A 19,390-nucleotide genomic window follows, 5' to 3' on the forward strand; every position below is an offset into this window, starting at 1 on the left:
ACAAGAGAAACAAGAACCTCATCACCCTAAGACATAGACACAGGAATCATATCAACTCTGGAACGACAGACTGAAGTATGCGTAACCAGGACTGAAAAACTTAGGTTGGAAAAATTCCAGATAGAGAAAGTCGACCTGGCACAACCCAGGGCTCAAAGGCCTGAAGTAGGTCAACCCAAGACGAGGAGATCCGAATAAGATGAACCCAAAATCTAGACAATTAAACCGGAAAACGTAGGAGACTCAAATTAGAATACAGTGGACTCTTACGATATTGCCATGGTCGGGGCTGTAGGGGAATAAAGTGGCAATGAGTCGAGAGCCCTCTCCATGCAAATTTTGTCACAGCCCCGGTCAGAATAGTCAAAGGCCAAAGGATCCAAGCCGAAGGACCTCCGAATTCTGGGACCAAAGCTTAAAACTCTTCGTTTGAAGGCCCCTGTTTGTGGCTCCTGAGTCCGACGATCGTCTGTCTTGAGTCCGTAGCTCCGGGACTTTTCTGGACTGGATCTTTAAGTCTGGAGCTCCTTTCACTTGAGTCTGTGGGTCCTGGGATCCTTTTGCTTGGGTTTCTTGGTCTAGGACTACTCTGTTTTGGATTCCAGGATCTGTGACTTATCATCTTGATTGGCTCCCCGGTCCTCTCAGATTGGTCTGATTCAATCAATTAAACACTAGTTATTTTTACACTAGTACATTAAACATGATCTATTCAATTCTTTAATAATAATAAATGAATGTTGCTTTGCTACTATTAGACTAATATCCGACTTTGTTTCTAGAAATTCCGCGAAAGTAGACAGAAGTAATGGCAAAAATAATCGTGCTGACGGTTCATCAGCTTGTTGATGAGAAGGGGTTAAGCTGTTCGCTCCAGTGGAATTGATTCGAATTAATGCCTTTACTCGTCGTGTTAAATCTCTCGGGACATTCTTGATGAAAATTTCCGATTTTCTCGGTGGTGGGTTGTTGTCCGAGACACTGATTATTATCCAATGCCCCTGTTGACTATAGATCATTATTTTATGTTACAAACATTCATGCCATAAGTTGTCATTCCTTTTAATTTAATTCAGAAATTAACTTTATACATCCACAATTATCGTGACTTACTGTACACGTTCTAAATTGAATACAATTCCAAAGGTGTGTCCATATTCTTTATTTTTCCATTGAAAGATACGCAATCGTATAAAGACTCTAGTCTGTCACCCCTCCGACAGAAATGTCAATAAACCACTTGGACACTGTTATATAATTATATATTGTACGGTTACTAACCGAGATAGCAGCACATCGATAACTTATTTTTAAACGGAATCGCACGACATGTAGCCGTTTAATTATTATTAATCAACGCTTCGTTCCGTCAAATACAAAGTATCTCCAATATTTCCAAATAGTTGAAGGTCAATCTATCAAATGACTTGACCAAAAACAATAAGACATTTAAACCTTGCAAAAATCTACTTAAAGATTTCTAAATTAATTGAAAACGACCTATCGAAGAATATTTATCTATTTATAAAACACATACATATATAGTTCTCTGTATAGGTGTCGGAAATAAAACTAACGCAAAATTTTGAGTATCAACTGATAAAGTGCATCGATGAACTTAAGCGCATCGCTGAAGAATGCTCGATAATATATTATTATTGCGCGGGCGCGGGTCAATAATCGAGCATGTTGCCTGGCGACGGTGCTCCTGCTCTCACTCAGCATCCGGAATTTCTTCGTCTGCGACTACTCCTGCAGCTGTAACGCGCAGAAGTCGAGCAACCTTCGATACATCCTCATCGGACCGGTTTCATCTCTTCTGGCTTTGGCACGCTCCATTCGGCCGCCTAGGTGAGAGCCTTACTGTATCCATTCGCTTCATTTACAATGCAATCATCCAGTCGAATCGACTCTGTCTGCGCTGGCCTCTTATCAGGTAGACGACCTGTGCTTGGACTCCGAGTTCGGTGTCAAAATTCAACGAACTTGTTCGTGTACCGGTTGGTGTCGATCGTTCCTTGAGCAGTCGATTAAACGATCTGAATGTTTCAGAGTGGTTTTCGTGCCCTTATTGTCATGTGTATAATCTTCAGGTAGCTCTTGCGTCTGATTTTTAATTATTTTGATTATTATTAATTATTGTTCTAGTGATATTTGGAATATTCGTTTAACAATAGCTAAAATTACAATACATAGTATTTTAACAGCTTTAGTTCCCACTTGTTATATCGGTCGATATCAATAATTTTTATAACTTCAATTGGAATTTAGAGTCTCGATCTAACCCAGTCAATATGCTGCAACGGAAACTTAACAGACGATCTGTTGCAAGCCCGACCTGAGGCAGACTTTACATTGTAACTAGGTATTTTCTATATTTCACGGATTACATATTCACGGATTTGATATATTTCTAGCATGAATTATTGCCTTAGAGTTAGTATAGCTAAAAAGTTCAATATAGTTTAACAAATTTTTCAATTTAGTTAGAACTCGATAAATCATTAATAGAATAAATCAATTTTTATCTGATCCTAATTTCTATACATTAGTGTACAAATATCTACGCTCGTATAAATATTAGTAGTATACTTATAATACGTGCTCTATTATATTCATCGCATTATCTATTTTAGTTACACTGTCGATACGATAATATATTGAATATAAATAATAAACTATATATCTATTACAAGTGCTATTATTATCCTTGTTTCCAGATTATTTTTAAAGTTCATCTGAATGGTTAACCAGTGATGAGAAAGGAAAGTATAAAGTCAGCCAGCACTCGAACCTGTGCGCCTGAAAGAGAAAACTGTGCCAAATACGATGAACAGAGTTCGATCACAAGGAAATTCGAACGTTTCTGCGGATTCCGACTGGATGATGTGTCGTCCTTCGACAAATTCACGAATCTTTTGTACCAACCAACTGACGCAGCCAGTTTAGGAGTTGTCAGAGCACTTTTCGGTAAGTGTTTCCTCGTAATTTCAGAAATAACAGACAACCACAAGTGGAATAATTCTGAAACAACGTAATACCGTTTCATTTATATAGTGAAACTTTTTGAACAGTGTAGTAGTTCATAATGTCGCTTCAGTAAACAATTTATAGGTCTCTGTATGGTGCTGGACGTCGTCGAAGAGAGAGGTCTAGCAGACGTCGATATAAAATGGGGAGATCCATCAGAGTGCCGTTTCCCATTGATCCACGGAATGAAACCACCGTCGTTACCATGGATCATAGTGATTTACGGGATAATGTGGATGAGCGCGTTTGGAATTATGCTCGGATGGCGCTTCAAGCTCGCTTGTTCCTGTTTCGTGGCCGCTTATTGGTATATATTCCTACTGGATAAAACCTACTGGAACAATCACACGTACCTGTACGGGATCGTTGGGACTCTCCTCTGGGGTACGGAGGCTAATAAGTACTTGTGAGTTTGAAAGGAAATGTCTCGTCTGAATGGGAAAACCGGTCCGTAATCGGAGACGTGAGTTAGGATCTTGTAAATATTAATTAAACGATTTCGAAAACCACGGACATGAGTTTAAAAAGTTCACGAACGTACTGAAAAAAGTTCTGTTCAAAGGTCGTTTTACTTTGACAATCATCTTGGAATTTTCGGAAATTTTAAGTCAGCTTCACTTTTATACGGTTGTAATCGTAATTTTATACGATAATTATCGTCGTTGTATCGACTTGGAAATGATGAGAAAGGTATTAATAGATTTGCTCATAAGTCAAATGCTAAAGACTGGTGACTTTTTACAGTGCTTTGGATGCGAACAAACAGAAGGGAACCACGAGTACAGTGCCGTTATGGAATTATTTTATCTTAAAATTCCAATTCTTCGTGCTGTACTTTCTAGCTGGTTTAAAAAAATCTGGTGCAGAATGGCTGTCTGGGTACGCCATGACGAATTTATCGGCACATTGGGTTTTCAGTCCATTCAAGTGAGTGTACGGAGCAACTATTTCATCTATTTGTTATAACTTAATTGTTTTCCTAAATAATATTAACGCAATCCTTTAATTATTCTGATGTTTCAGGTTGATCTTGACCACTGAGCAAACTGATTTCTTCATAGTTCACTGGTTCGGTTGTATCTTTGATTTGACGGTGGGATTTTGGATGTTATTCCAGAGAACCCGTGTTCCTGCCATGATCTTTTGTACTGTTTTCCATTTAATGAATTCTAGATTATTCAGCATAGGTAAGAATGAATTCTTCTGGTAATTTTGAGTTATCGTTAAAACAGTTAATTTAAATTAATCTTCTGTTTTCCCAGGAATGTTTCCGTACGTGTGTCTTGCGACCATGCCCCTCTTCTGCAACACGGACTGGCCACGAAAGTTCATTTCCTGTTGCAAACGCAATTGCATTTCAGCTTTTATACAAAATCAGAATTTTCAAGACAGCGAGGAATCTTCTTTAAATCAATTTACGAACATATACGATAAAAAATCTTCTAAGGAAACAATTAAAGATGCATCGAATCTACAGGGAATGCTCACTTCGCGAGATGAAGTCGAAACAGATACGAAATCATCGTGCGTAATTAAAAGTGAAGACTCTAAAATGGAAACTTCAGAACGTGAAGTCAGCGGGATCAAAACTGTTTGCAAACGTATAAAGGAAGGAAATCTCAAATCGAAAAGCGTGACAAGGAGGCAAAGATTTGTCGTTTCTCTTTTACTTCTTCATATTGGTCTACAATTCTTCCTTCCGTACTCTCATTTTATTACAAAGGTACAGTACATATATCGTGAATTTTTGCAAGATTTATAGTTCTTATGGAATAGAAATTAGACAGTTCTGAAAAATAACGAGAAAACCCAAAAATTTGTTGGCTTCTTTAAATTTACACAATTACATTGTGATGTATAAAATATTTTATTTAAGAAAAGTCAGTTGTTATTACTTAAAGTGTTTGTGTGGAAAAACTATCTTTATGAATATTCTCAAACTCGTTGATCTGTATATTCTAAAAAATATCGTCCAGTGTTCATTAAGATGAATATTGTTATCTTCAGGGTTACAATAATTGGGTACCAGGTTTGTACGGCTACTCCTGGGACATGATGGTCCACGTATGGGACACCATACTCGTCGTGATTAAAGTTCACGATAACGTGAGTAACGAGGATCGTTTCTTGGATCCGAAAGCCTGGGTGCAAACCGATCGATGGGAGAAACACGGCGACATGGCCAGACAATACGCCTTCTGTCTACGGGTACCTGTTATCTTGATCAATAAACTCCTATCACGAATTCATGTAATTGCTGTGTATGTTTGCACGAGAGTTTCGGGTAATTAGTCGCGCGGATGATATTAGCACGATAGCGCATATAATCTGGTGCACATTTAAGATCGTATACTTGGTAGTCGAAAAGTAAATTTAAAGTAAACGAAAGTTTTTAAGTAAACTAAAGTGAACCTGAATTTTTGGATAAACTTGAGTAACGTTTTCGATCACTCGTGCAGACATTTTAACTCTATTGCATGTATCATTTATATTTGTTATAAGTTAGTCGAATTTGAATCTATATTAATAATTCACTAATTTAGCAGATTAACTGAACTATTGATAGACTTAGATTGACTAAATATTGTTTGATAATTGATTGCAGGAAAATTTGATCGAGCAAAAGAAGTATATGTTGCAAAATGGTCATCAGTATAAAAGGAATCCAAAATGGACGAGTTTGTCTTCGAACTTGAGCATCTACATCGACGTGTGGTGTTCTCTGAACGGAAGATTCCAGCAAAGGATGTTTGATCCCAATGTTGACTTGCTAACGGTGGATTGGCATCCGTTCAGGCCTATTTCGTTTCTAATGCCACTTCTGTCGCAATATAGTTCGTACAGGTAGGTACGAATACTTTGCTAAACATAGTAAATCTTACTAACATTTAATTGGTCCATGTTAACTCTCTATATAAATATTTGCTAGTCATTTTTTATTCTGCTTTATTCGATTTTCCAGAAATTCACAATGAAAAACAATCTATTATATAACATAAGTTTGAATTAAGTGAAAGAACTCTGAATAATAATTTTCCATGGAAATTTGTAATTGTTATTTCATAATTAGATATAAGATAGAAGAAATTCAGCAACACGTCTACACATGGTCAAATGACACGGACGTTCTCTTTGTCGCTGACTTTCCTGGCATGCATCTGGACAATTATATCGCTAAAAATTTCACTAACGTCAGTTTGACGGTGCTCGAAGGTGAAGTAACGTACAGTGACGAGAACCAAACGGAAGGTGTCATTCTTTCGAAAGAATCGTCGATTCCAATAAAAACTGAACAATTTCATCGAGTCAAGACGACGAGCGCTTATCCGGCTTGCTACATGTACACTTACAACAACCGAAACAAACAACAATCGGATACAAATGGGTATATACAATAGATAACTGATTATTTTAAAATTCAATTTCAAATGTAGTTATAACTGTTTATATAGTTTTTATTAGTTTATTTCTGGTAGAAGTATTTACAAGTGAAGAATTCTTTAATAGTCGGCCTCGTTTCACTTTGCACGATCATATACATATACATATGTAGCTAATGTCAAATATTTGCTTGTTCCTGAAGCAACACAAAATATCTGTGACGGTAATTCAATAACGTATCATAATAATTGCATATTATCTAACAAATATCTACTTCTTATTTCTATATCTTCATTTTAAGTAACGAATAAATGATTATCTAACGAAGCAAGTATTATTTTTATGTGAATCTATTAAATCATGTGGACTTTAAAATACGAAATATAGAATTAATAACTGAAATATTTCTGTTATTAGCGAATTATACAGAGGAAATCACTTATGCTTGTTACTTTTCAGACCACTCGAACCGGAAACACAGAAGGAAGTATTCTCAATTTCAAAGGAACTTAATTACAAGATCGAAGCCTGGTCGCGAGCCTTGAATCACATAGTGAATGCGTTTTTTTATTTAGTTTACGATGTTCCTATGGTGCGACGAGTACATATCAATAAATAGTAGGAACTGTAATTCGTACACCGCAAACCGATCTCTTATTTTTAAGATTAGCCAAAGATTACAGACAATTTATTTTCATACCTAGCAATGTTAAATATACTAAGCTCAATGGAAAACTCGTTTCAATTGTCTCAATAAGATGAATAAACCAACAGAATTTAGCAAAACAAACTAGGAGCAAAACAGGAATCAGGAATAACAGATAATAATTGATAATGTTATATAATTGATAAATTAAATACTTTTTGATATATACATTTTTTTTTCAAGAAAATATAATATTGAAGTATGCAAGACTTTGAGACTGACTTTTGTCTAATGACGTATTGTTATAACTTACCAATGACTTTTAATAGCAAATACGGAACAAAACGACAATTTTACAAACGAAGTACCTCAAAGAAACTGTAGTTTCATTTTTGTGTCGCATGGAAAAGAACCAAAGATTGCAAATTAATCTCGAGGTGTCGAACATTCAAAAATATGACAATTAAATCGCTTCGAGTCGACAGGCTCTGTTTGGTTAAATCGTGAAGATAAATGGTCAACGACCTTCCTCGATCTCGCTCATTATTAATGTATAACATTTTGTAAAAATTAACGAAACCTTGATAAGGATGCATTTTCGTTAATTTAATGATATGGAATAATGTTTGTAAAAATAAAAAAGATCCCCTGTGTCACTTAGGGAAAAAATATATTGTAGTCGGAATTTTAAACAAAACACTGAATAAGAGTTGGATAGTGCATTTTCATTAACCTGTTAATCAAAGAAGATGATGACTCTGTCCAGCCATATTTTCCGTAAATTACTTGTTTCAACTATAACATAATTAATAATAATTTTATTAATGTAAGCGACTTCTTACCGTACGTTTTTTAAATCAAAATACCTCAGATGATTCGGTATCCATTTTTCGTATAAGAACTTCCAATATCAATGCTCAAATTTTCACAATTTTACTAAGGATAACACATCTTTTTCAAAAATAGAAGCTATGAGATCGATAACAGATCAATAGCAGTTTAAAGAAGCTAAAGTTATTATTGTTTCAGCCACAACTGAAAAATATAAAATGGTCCTTCAAATCCTTTCATAACGTCATGAAAATTGGATTGTAATTAACATTTTCATCTATACTTTCAACCGACCTACAAAGAGAATAATTAATTAGTTGATTTAAATATTGCAACAGATGTCACCCAAGATCTCAGAAAATGCACTGTCATTTTAAGTAATAATTATTTAAGGTTGTGAACATGTCATTGCAACTGTTCCGACAGTTCCAGTATGAAATGTACGAATCGTATCTGTATAGACCTTTCCCACAGGAAAATGACTTTGTTGACAGGTTAAAATTCAGAAAAAAATCAGTGTTCAGCTTGTTTAGATAACCGGTTGTTTCGCAATCGTCGTTTCTGCTGATCAGGTTTTTGGCACTCGAAGCATTTCGCAGTCGTCACTCTTTGGTGCGATATCGTATAGGTACACGTGCTTTCGACACGATAAAAGACACCGAATACAATCGGATTCGAATCTACTATGCATTTACAACTTTTAATGGGTTGCAATTAAACGTTTGTTTGCCTAGAACACAACTCATTAGACGGCAGAAAATAGTCGAGCGAATTTCAAAATAGTCGAGCGAATTTCATAACAGTCGTACCACGCCGGTAAGCCGTTTTCGTGTGATAAGCTGTAAGTAAATGTACTTAATGGACCTGATAATCGCGCCAGTAACGTACTAATGGCTCGAGTAACCTTGCGTATTTATGATCGCGTTGAAACAATCGCAATTAACGCGATTGTTGAACAATGAGTTGCCACCTGCGATCTAAGCAACTCTATTCTCGTGTCATATTTCATCGAACGCGTTCGATAGTTAGGAATTACATTTCTAATCGCACGTTGTTGCATTATCATAAGAATTATTTAAATCAATAATTCTAGAATTTCTTCAACGAGAATTTGGTTAAGATTAATACATGGAACGATTTATACAATTTAAATGCAAAAAAAATATGCTATTTACTTCTCCTTCACTTAACATTGATACGTCTTTAACGAGTCACGATAAATTTTGCAGTTCCACGTTTCTGACCGTAATGTTTATGAGCTGGCGAGGATAAACAGAACTCACTAGAACGTACGGAGTCGACAGTTGCTGAAACAGTGAAATTTTTCACGGAAAGAAATTAAGAACAAATTGAAAATTTTGTGAACTGTCATTTGTGGAAATATATGTTCGATTGGAAGGTAATAAATTGTACATATACATCGAGTCTAAGACTGGTTAGCGTCGTTCAATTTGTAGTTCGATAACCAGTAAAATTTCTCGCGGAAAGGAATTAAATTGAAACGAAAACTCGGTGAACTGTCACTTGTGTAAATGTATGTTCGAAGGCAAGTTAATGAACTGTATATGTAGTCTGGTCGGTGTTATTCAAGTGTCAGAATGCATCCTTATGGATAGACGTCGAGTATGCGAATCAATTGCGAATTATCACATGATGGCCATCGGATTCGTTTGATGTAACGTCGGTACAGTCGTACCTGATCAGAAACTTGCTTAATCGAGATACGTGGCAAAGGAAACGTGCGATCATCAGCCAGTCAGTTGTACACGATCGTGCGGAAGGTCTCGTCGAGGAAACGAACGGAAAATGTAGCGGAATCGCGTTCGTGTTACCGACCAATCGATCGAAAGATTGGTGAACGTGAAAGACCGATAAGAAGAGAAAGAATAAACCTTGAACAAGCGAAAGCTGTTTTGTTTTAAAGTGTCACGATGTGTTTACGAAATTGTGGGTACGTCTAGACGAAATATAATGTGACAACGTGTATAAGAGAATGTTGTTGAGAGAAAACGGATTCATGAAAATTTAGATCACTATGTACAAGAGTGCAGACACGTGAGACCACGAATGACTGTTGATTGTTTCAGAGACTTTGGAAATGATTGATTTCGACTGACCGTTTTTTTGTAATCGATTTTGGAGCTGATAATAGTAATCAGTTGGTAAGTACACGTGTTTCTCGGGTACTGTAACACTTTGTAGATGCTTCTCAAGGTGCTAGTAGAGTGTTCACGAAAGTTTTGAGATTGTGGAGTCGTTTCGGTAAAACATGTTTCGGTCGTGTTAATAGACCGATAAGTATTCAATTGCTTTTTAAAAATAATACTGATTGCAAAATTTTTAGTGTCGTATCTATCGTGTTACTAAAATGAATATACTTTTAAGGATATATTCCAGATGATTGTATTTATCGAAATTTAATTACTGGTGCTGAAATTAACTCTTTATGATCCTATGTCTCGAAGATTTTGACACAATTTTGGACCCCATTTCATTTTATATTACGTTTTTTTAAGCTGTAAAATGGAAGTAAACTAAATTTTTATTATTTTGTCGTTGATTTGGAAAAAGACTAGACATAATTTGCCCTGCAATGGCTCAAAGTATAAATATTTCTTTACAAAAAAAAATAATATTGTAAGAAGAAACATTATTACGTGAACGTTTTTCAATGCTCAGAAACAAATATGATCGACGATAAAGAAGACGACACAGTAAAGGCAAAAACCACAGATCCTCTATTAGAGGCGCTCGACAAACTCGGCTGTGGTTCCATTTTCCTGTGGATAATATTCATTTTCACGCTCACGCCGACGATATTCAATGGAATGCATTCGATGTCCTATATCTTTATTGCCGAGGTAAATGTAACATACTATTATTAGTTGATAAACTGCAAACTGCTTCTTACTCGAACAATTCTTTAATACCTAACACCAGTTCGAAAAAATCATTGAACAGTGATGTTTCATATATCAAGATAAAAGTATGATAAAAAAATTTATCTTCTAATCTATTACCAAAATTTGTTATGGTACTCCAAGTGTCAAACATTTCATTGGTTTTAATCTGTAAACAAACTGATATTGAAGTAAAATGTATATCTAACAGGAGAGACCATATTCCTCACATGTGACTCTAAACGGTGGTATGAAACGTGTAATAATTTGCAGTAATAATTAACAGATTTCATGTTATGTAGGTTCCCATTCACTGGTGCGCGGTACCGAGTTTAACCGCCGCGAACTGGACAGACGAGGAAATAAGAAATATTTCTTCAGCCACCTCGTGCACTATGTACAATTATGACTACGAACATTTCGTAAAAATTGGATACGATCGAGCTTTGGAGTACAAGAGTAACAATAGCTTGCCACAGGCAATACCTTGCGCAGTCAGGAGCTTCGCGCATGATTTCGATAGAACATCATTTGTCCAAGATGTAAGCAAAAAGTCATATATTGAGCCCTCTATTATCGGAATTAATAAAAGCAGCTTTTTTAATATATGAATAGCACAAGATTCAACTACTTCGAAGTGAGAATAAAAATATGAGATAAAATTAATAAAACGAAAAAGTTTTTTCGTTTATTTCGTTAAAAGTTTTTTTAATTAAACTATTTAAGTTCTTTTTTCTTATCATATGTTCAATCGATGTCTAAAAAAGACATTTCGAATATCTGTATCATAACTTTTAAGCATAAAATTGTATCTTGAATCGTCTATTATCTGAACAAATGAAAGCAGCTTTGTTACTACACGGATAGCAGAATATTCAGCAACTTATAAATGAGAATGAAAATTCGACGTGAAATTAGTAGAAGAAACAATAAAGATGTTTACTTCTCCCCATTAAACTGTATACTTGAGCCCTTTACCATTATCTCATGGCCATAAGATTCCCGATAAAGATATTTCCAATACCAATTTTTATATTTCGTTCGTTATTATTAGCTCAATATTGAAACTCAAAAAGTGTAAAGATTACGTGTGATTAATATATGAATATTTGTGCAAAATATAGACTGATTTAAAATTGTAATTATCACGTTAAGTGTACAGTAAATTGTAATAAAAACAAGAATGTTTGGTGATAATTATAATAAGATGGAGGTTCCACAATACTTATAAATTAAATTCAGAGCAATAGGGATAATTTAGTTTTCTTTTTAAATTTCAGTGGGACTTGGTGTGCGACAATACCGCGGCTCGTTCAAGTACTCACATGGCTCTGTCCCTCGGAAAATTATTGGGCAGCGCCTTCTTTGGGATTTTCGCTGATAAATACGGTCGCAAGATCAGTTACGTGATCGGTATAATATTGTTGATCACATCCGGTCCAGCCGGAGCCGTTCTACCATGGTATTGGGGTTTCATGATCTCACGGTTATTTAATGGCGTCAGCCACGCCGCGATACAGTATTCGTCGTTCACGACACGTAAGTTTATGATCTATGTTTACCTAGTAATACAAAAATTATTTTCTGTATAATAGTTTCCGTTCAATATAATGCACTGCAATGAGTATTAAACACTATATAGTAGTAGGTGCAGATTATGATACGGATTTATAATGTTAGAGGACTAAATAACGATTCCTTCGTTGCATCATAATGTCACTTGGTTATCGATAAAACGGTATTTTTACGCGTAATGCATTGAAAGTCTCCTTTCACGTCGTAATTACACGAATTTCTGCCCCCACTTCTTGCGTTCGTTGCGTAGTGAATGGTTACGCCTCTATTAAATAGTTAATATTCAGGTTGTTTAGAAATTCCAAGCAAGAATTCAACTTTCTGATACAGATTATAGCAAAGACTAAAGGAGTATTGTTAATATACGTACGTTTTGAAGAGATTTATATTTATTATTTTACAAATAAATGAAATCATTTTTGATCGATAAGGAGTATTGTTAATAGGTCGAGGATTATGTATATCGAAATAAACAGCGGACAATTCGGATGTATTTTTGCAATAACACTAGAATAAGTCTTACTTGCGGAAATTTTATTGAAAAAGAATGTAGTGTGTGTACATAGGTATAGTGAATTAGAAGTTCGCAGCGTTATTCATAGAATTACTTACACTTGTAGTTTCTTTAAAAGATTTTGGGCATACACCTGATATCAACAGTTCTCGAATTGACGTTTATCGACAGAGATTGTTTTTTTTTCGCGATCGTCAATATTTTTTTCGTACAGTTACAGAGGTTGCAAACGAGAAACACAGACAGTGGATGGGGATTGCTTATAACACAGGCTACGCCACTGGTACTGTAATCGTACCAGGCATAGCTTATTTGTTGCACGAATGGAGGCACGTTCAACTAGCAATATCATTACCGGCTCTGATTTTATTGATACACTTGTGGTAAGCGTTTAAATTATTCGAATGATGGCTAATATTCTCCGACTTCTCCTACTATTCAATTTACGTAAAACAACCAATTGAAGATACTAGAAGATATTAGAAGGAGATGATGTAAATTGGACAGAAACTTACAACTAGACAATTTTCTTTTCTATTATTAGGAGTCTGGGTTGGGTCTTAATATGTTAATAAAAAGACTTTCTTGACTCTATAAATGCATTAACATCCGTAGTCAACTTATAACACACTTGAATAACATATCTATACTTAAAGAAATTGCTCCAATTCGAACAGGTTCATGCCAGAATCACCAAGATGGCTGATAGCGCACAATCGTCGCAAAGAGGCGAAATATTTAATCGAGAAAGCGTGCAAAAAATCGTCCCATTTGACAGCGACGACAGAGTTGTCAGTGCAGTGTCAAGATTTTAAAGGTTCAGACGACTCGATTGCAAACATTCAGAATTCTATCGAAGCACGATTACGTAAAGACGTCAAAGGATTTCAGGTTCTTCTTACGAACAGTGAATTAAGAAACAGAATCCTTATCACGAATTTCAACTGGATGACCGCGTCACTCTCTTATTATGCATTGGGTAATGAATACTAAATTAAATATTTCTTACACGTTACTATTTACATTTATTCTCTTCTAATAAAATTCTATTGTTTCAGCGTTAAATGTGAACAATTTCTCGGCGAATCGATATATTTACGTTATGGTCATGGGACTGACTGAAATACCGGCATATTTGATACCGACGCCGATTCTGATGGTAATGGGACGACGGCATGGAAGCGGATCTCTGTACATTATAGCATCGATTTGTTTATTAAGTATTTTGACAATACCAGTAGCACAAAGTGACACGATTATGATTGTTTCCCTTATTGGGAGATTCAGCGCGTCAGCTGCCTATGGTATCGCCATTCTGTACAGTTCAGAGCTCTTTCCTACGGTGAGAATAAGTACAATCGTCATGAACATTTTTTTTCTTCGCCCAGACCTATCTAATTGTTTACCTTAATCGCTAAATAAAATCATTCCTGAAACGATTCCTCCAAAATATCGAATTCACAAATAAACTTATTCTGTAAGTAACCGAAAATTGATATGACTTTAGAATTTTTTTTTCTGTAAATTTTGAATTAAGCCAAAACTTTTGGACGTTCTATTGTGGAATTTTAATGTAAGGGGCTGAATATCACTCCCACAAGAATTGCTGGTGTTACACACACATCTTCACCATTCTAAACTCTATTTAACCAAGTTTCTAACGACTGTTTACAATTATCTTGGAAATAGGTGTGCAGAAATTCCGCGGTTGGGACAAATTCGGCGATGTCGCACGTGGGAAGTATAGCGGCGCCTTATGTGGTTGATCTATTGGGCGCCACGGTATGGTGGGGACCAACCACCCTCTGCGGTATTTTCACCCTAATGGCGGGTCTTTTATGCCTGATACTGCCGGAAACTCGTGGTCGACCTCTAGCAAACACGGTCGACGAGGAGGTCACTAAGGACCGAGAAAATGTCTCGTTATACAATTGCTGCAAATGTGCATGAAGAGCTCAGTATTTTCTATCGACGGGTTTTTCTATTATAAACATATCATTCGTAATATTTACACTGGTATCATAACTTTCGTACTACATTTCTGAAGGCATTTGATAAGACACTACGATGTTTTATACATAGAACTTGTTTTAATAGTAATTTATGTGCAGAATAGGTATTTAGAATATCAAATACTCAATGAATTAATTGTAAAGTCTATTAGAATTATAATAAATCTATCGATTTTTAGTTAGGAGACTAATTCTTTCAATTCCTTTGTCCTTTTAACTGTATGTATACAAGGTGCGCAATAAGGGGTGCTAGAAAATTTAAGGAATGATTCTACGTGCCAAAACAAGACGAAAATTAAGAATAATAGAGTTGCGATTGAGACTTCGTTTTTTAGTTATAAGCAGTAGGCTGCGAACTGCCTGAAAGTAGGCAAACGGCAGACAACCAGCGAGCACAGGTCAACTAAACAGAGGGGCCTGCAGTGCTGTGAAAATTCAATGGAGAGCAATAACTTACCTCGCAAAAACTGTAGTGCATTTGATGTTATTCGTCTGTGTTACAAGAATCACTGTCACTTTGAAAAATGAAAAAAATTACACGTACACAACGAGTGTTTACCGAAAAGTACACGAATACACAGCGAATATCAGAAAATTGTCAATAAGAAAGTTGAATAGGAAAGGTGTCCTCGAACCGTGCAGCTTTTCGTTATTGCTGTGTAACTGAAAAAATTACACATACACAACGAGTGTTTACCGAAAAGTACACGAATACACAGCGAGTATCCGTCGGAAAGTATGCACGTATAGAACAAATACCCACTAACAAATTTGCAAATAAACCGCGAATGTCTACTGTGTAATGTTTGCGAGAATATGACAGCAAGGCAAATTAAATGAATAACATAATATGATGGAGGACCTACCTTTAACACAAAGAATTTTCTTGTTAGTTTGTGTTACGTACGTTGTTATTCGGCATTTTTTTGTTTAATTTATGCTCGGATAACATTCTTTACAATCTCGATTACCTAAAACTCGTTCGGATAAATTGTATATTAAGTTTGGTTTTGAACAAAATGTTTGCGAGAATATAACAGCAAGGCAAATTAAATAAGTAACATAATATGATGGAGGACCTACCTTTAACACAAAGAATTTTCTTGTTAGTTTGTGTTACGTAAAGGCATTAATTATTATAATTACTTGACTACATTCACACAGCCCACGGGGTTAATATTTACTCCAAATACCTGCGTGAAATGAGACTCGACAATGCATTGTTAAACAATTTACGTGCAATTACATTTCTAATGCAAATCTGCAACAGCTGCTGCTGCCATTACTTCCTTACTCCATACTGTTAAGTTTAAATGATTCAAAATATGGCATAAATTGGATCATCAGGCACACTGTACAGACTTAGTTCTATTTTGCGGGAAGAACAGTATCCAAAAGTAGAAACATGAAGTATTTGTTACTTCTTATCTGTCTTGTCGTTTATCACGTCAGAAATTGTTAACATTATAGTAACTTACAACGAGTTGGATAAATAGAAGTAATAATAAGAGTAACAAAAAGTAACAGCAGAGTAATAATAAAGTAATAATAACAGTAACAAATGTCACACAATAATATCAACAATATTTCATAACTAAGCGCGATAAAATTAATCAGTGAGAAACGTAGATACGATAGGCAAGAGTTCCAGCACAATTAGTTTGTGTGTCCGTGTTCGCCAGATGGTTGTAACTATCCTTTCTCTGTGGAGTGGTAATAGAACGTGCAGATGTTTACTAGGAGAAGAAAAATTTTCATGACCTCCGATACAACGTCTGAGAAACTGCCAAGGTAATCCATACAATTTTATTGTTAATTTCAACATATCACTAGAGAAGGAATTCTTTAATACTATACCCAAGAATAAACAGAATGAACTTTTATTCTATTAGAATCCACTGCATGAAAATATAAATAATAAATGAACTGAATATAAAATGTTGATAAATATTTGTGTTGAAAAATTAAGAAATATTAGCAGTAACCTCTTACTTTTGAATATTACAAGTCTTCCCTCTGTTGATAAATTATAGACATCGATTTTGTATCTTAAAAATAATCAAAAATTAGCGTTTTACCATCCTTACTTGCATTCCAAAATAGTTTAACGAATTCGTAAACGTTTAACTTGGCACTTAAATACAAATCGGTTAAATTGACCGTGCTTAATGCATTAACGACTGCAGTTTTGTTGCATGGCAGAAGCTTCTGGTGGCAGCTGTAGCACTCGGTACGACAGGGTTGCTAATTTGGCCACGCTATGGACGATTGCAAATAACAAATGTAAAAAATGACACAGCGAATCATGTATCCACGATCTCAAATACTAATACAGAATTTGATCGAAATTTTGAATCTGTCCTCGATCAAAGGATAAACTCGAACTACTGTCGAATCAAGTCATGCTCTACCATAATCTGCTCGTCCAACCCAGAAAGTTCCGACGCAGGAGCTGTTGCATCAGACTACATAGAAACCATCTTCAAGGTACACAGATCAACAGTTAATTATTCATATTGTTCTATTACGAAAGTTTAAAACTTAGAAATAATAAAGATTATTTTTTTGGCAACTAACCGCAAACTGGTAGCACAATTTTCTACCAAGAAATATTTTCTGTAGGCTGAATGCAAGAATACCAAGTCCGTCAAACTGTCATTCGACAGTTGCACATTCACGGAGAACGCACTTCGAAAGAATTGGCTGCGCACCAACCTGTCGATCGAGGAGTTAACGCTCGACAGCTGTTCTCTCCGCGAAATAGAGGACGACGTTTTCGCCCTGTCCATTTTCGAGGCGACCAAGAGGATCGTACTGACGAACAATAAATTCACGTCTTTGCGTAAAGCCGTCTTTCGTCACCTGACAACGTTGGAGGAGCTAAGTATTCGCGACAATATCGTCAGTCAGGCTGAATTTAATTTACTGGAGACAGTGGCGAATTCTCTGGTCATCCTCGAGCTAAATCGAGCGATCAACGATACAGAGGTGCTTCGAAACATATTGGGTGGTGGAACGCTTTCAAAAGTTCAAATACTGTCACTAAGAAGGAACACCATACCTGTGATCAGTCATGAATTGTTTGTAGGAGTACCAGCTGTCGTGTCCCTCTATCTTGAAGATTCGAGAATCAAGACCGTGTCGCGTAGGGCATTTGACCCAATAGCTTATTCTATAGAACAATTATTTATAACAGGCAATATGATTACCTCGTTACCAACTGGATTGTTCGATTCAATTCTCCGGGCCAAGAGGAATTTCAGAATGGCGATACACAACAATCCCTGGAACTGCGAATGTAACCTGAAATGGTTGCAAGATCTTAAGACTAATAGTCCTAGTATATTTAACGAAGACCTATATTGTAGCACGCCGGAAATGAACGCTGGAAAGTCGTTCAATAGAGCAGAGTTCTGTCCATCAGATTCTACTATTCCCACCACTCTGGTGGAAAACAGTAGCACAGCATCCACGAATCACAATCCAGAACATCCGACTACGACTGAGATTTCAGCAACCACAGGAACAGTCGCATCACCTGTTATCGCTATAAACTGTAGCTTCGCCAAATCTTACATCCAAAAATCTTTATTATCCACAACGTCACGTAAACTTCTCTCTACCGATGTTCAACTTCCATCGCGTCTCACCGATTTCTTCGTCCTAAAGACCACGGACAGGTACATCCTGATCAATCTCCCGAACCTAGACAAAGCAGCGAAGTTGTTCTGGTTCAACAACGATGACGTCGAGGGCTCGGTCAGCTGCGCAAAAAACATCAGGCACGCTTATCTGGTGCAAAATATCGATCAGCAGACCACGTACACGATCTGTTTGCTCAGAGATAACGAGGACACCGTGTCCCCGCTGAATTGCTTGGCCGTGACTACGGGATCCGCATACGAGTCCAGGACTTGGCTGACGAACTCGGATAAGGCCGAGGCCATCTCCCTATTGGCTGTATCGTTCGCTCTATTGTTTCTCGTTGGTGTCGTTGTCACCTACCTGGTGATCATGAAATATCCGTCGTTGCTTCGATGCAGCAAACGTGTGATGCTCGTGAAGAAGAATAACGTGGACGCGATCGTCCTTCCAAAAGGGGTCCACGTTGACAGGAAGGAGCGGAGATTCGGAACTGTGACCCCGGCGAATAATAAATTCGAGGATGGATATATTACTCCCCTACCACCTGTGCCCGTGCCACTTCCTAGAGTATCGAGGATCTCGAGAGTAAGCCTCCAAAGCGATTTGAATAGTTACGTCTCGGAGCTCGAGGCGACGGAGACCCAGTTGGCTTCTTGGAGACTGACGAGGTTGAACAGCGAACTAGAGAAACAGAAGTCTGATGCTCCACCTTTACCACCGCACCCTTCGAATGAGATACAGTCCCTGTCTCTGGCGGTGGAGTCGAAAGACGAGAATTTAGAGTATGACATCTAACAGCTTGATCGTTATTATTTCGAACTTCAGAAATTTAATGGCAAAGAAATAATTCTTTAGT

The 19,390-nt window shown here is 36.5% G+C and overlaps 3 protein-coding genes across 3 annotated transcripts; all 3 read left to right on the top strand.

Annotated features, from left to right (window-relative positions):
* The first annotated feature begins 2,733 nt into the window (after nucleotides 1–2,733).
* On the top strand, nucleotides 2,734–7,203 carry LOC107190399 (vitamin K-dependent gamma-carboxylase). Its single transcript, XM_015579194.1, has 9 exons — nucleotides 2,734–2,970; nucleotides 3,115–3,436; nucleotides 3,775–3,957; nucleotides 4,054–4,217; nucleotides 4,293–4,753; nucleotides 5,038–5,238; nucleotides 5,636–5,874; nucleotides 6,101–6,415; nucleotides 6,871–7,203. The coding sequence occupies exons 1-9, from the start codon at nucleotides 2,757–2,759 to the stop codon at nucleotides 7,028–7,030; spliced, it is 2,259 nt and encodes a 752-aa protein (XP_015434680.1). The 5' UTR covers nucleotides 2,734–2,756; the 3' UTR covers nucleotides 7,031–7,203.
* A 3,303-nt stretch (nucleotides 7,204–10,506) lies between these two features.
* On the top strand, nucleotides 10,507–14,875 carry LOC107190400 (organic cation transporter protein). Its single transcript, XM_015579195.1, has 7 exons — nucleotides 10,507–10,749; nucleotides 11,091–11,330; nucleotides 12,069–12,327; nucleotides 13,092–13,260; nucleotides 13,555–13,856; nucleotides 13,936–14,219; nucleotides 14,567–14,875. The coding sequence occupies exons 1-7, from the start codon at nucleotides 10,576–10,578 to the stop codon at nucleotides 14,825–14,827; spliced, it is 1,689 nt and encodes a 562-aa protein (XP_015434681.1). The 5' UTR covers nucleotides 10,507–10,575; the 3' UTR covers nucleotides 14,828–14,875.
* A 2,209-nt stretch (nucleotides 14,876–17,084) lies between these two features.
* Nucleotides 17,085–19,329, top strand: LOC107190330 (leucine-rich repeat transmembrane protein FLRT1-like). The gene is made up of 3 exons (XM_015579121.1): nucleotides 17,085–17,109; nucleotides 17,189–17,376; nucleotides 17,512–19,329. Exons 1-3 carry the CDS (start codon nucleotides 17,085–17,087, stop codon nucleotides 19,327–19,329), a joined length of 2,031 nt encoding a protein of 676 aa, XP_015434607.1.
* The last annotated feature ends 61 nt before the right edge of the window (nucleotides 19,330–19,390 follow it).

This window comes from Dufourea novaeangliae, unplaced genomic scaffold (assembly GCF_001272555.1).
Source record: "Dufourea novaeangliae isolate 0120121106 unplaced genomic scaffold, ASM127255v1 scaffold177, whole genome shotgun sequence".
Lineage (NCBI taxonomy): Eukaryota > Metazoa > Arthropoda > Insecta > Hymenoptera > Halictidae > Dufourea > Dufourea novaeangliae.

What these genes read in the sequence shown, in the direction of transcription:
- LOC107190400 (XM_015579195.1), top strand. Translation starts at nt 10,576, where the DNA reads ATGATCGACGATAAAGAAGACGACACAGTAAAGGCAAAAACCACAGAT. An exon ending in CCTATATCTTTATTGCCGAG is followed by an intron (nt 10,750 to 11,090) that starts GTAAATGTAACA and finishes CATGTTATGTAG; the next exon opens with GTTCCCATTCACTGGTGCGC. An exon ending in GTATTCGTCGTTCACGACAC is followed by an intron (nt 12,328 to 13,091) that starts GTAAGTTTATGA and finishes TTTTTCGTACAG; the next exon opens with TTACAGAGGTTGCAAACGAG.
- LOC107190330 (XM_015579121.1), top strand. Translation starts at nt 17,085, where the DNA reads ATGGCAGAAGCTTCTGGTGGCAGCT. An exon ending in AGAAGCTTCTGGTGGCAGCT is followed by an intron (nt 17,110 to 17,188) that starts GTAGCACTCGGT and finishes AAAATGACACAG; the next exon opens with CGAATCATGTATCCACGATC. An exon ending in ACATAGAAACCATCTTCAAG is followed by an intron (nt 17,377 to 17,511) that starts GTACACAGATCA and finishes TATTTTCTGTAG; the next exon opens with GCTGAATGCAAGAATACCAA.
- LOC107190399 (XM_015579194.1), top strand. Translation starts at nt 2,757, where the DNA reads ATGAGAAAGGAAAGTATAAAGTCAGCCAGCACTCGAACCTGTGCGCCT. An exon ending in TGGGTTTTCAGTCCATTCAA is followed by an intron (nt 3,958 to 4,053) that starts GTGAGTGTACGG and finishes CTGATGTTTCAG; the next exon opens with GTTGATCTTGACCACTGAGC. An exon ending in TCGCAATATAGTTCGTACAG is followed by an intron (nt 5,875 to 6,100) that starts GTAGGTACGAAT and finishes TTTCATAATTAG; the next exon opens with ATATAAGATAGAAGAAATTC.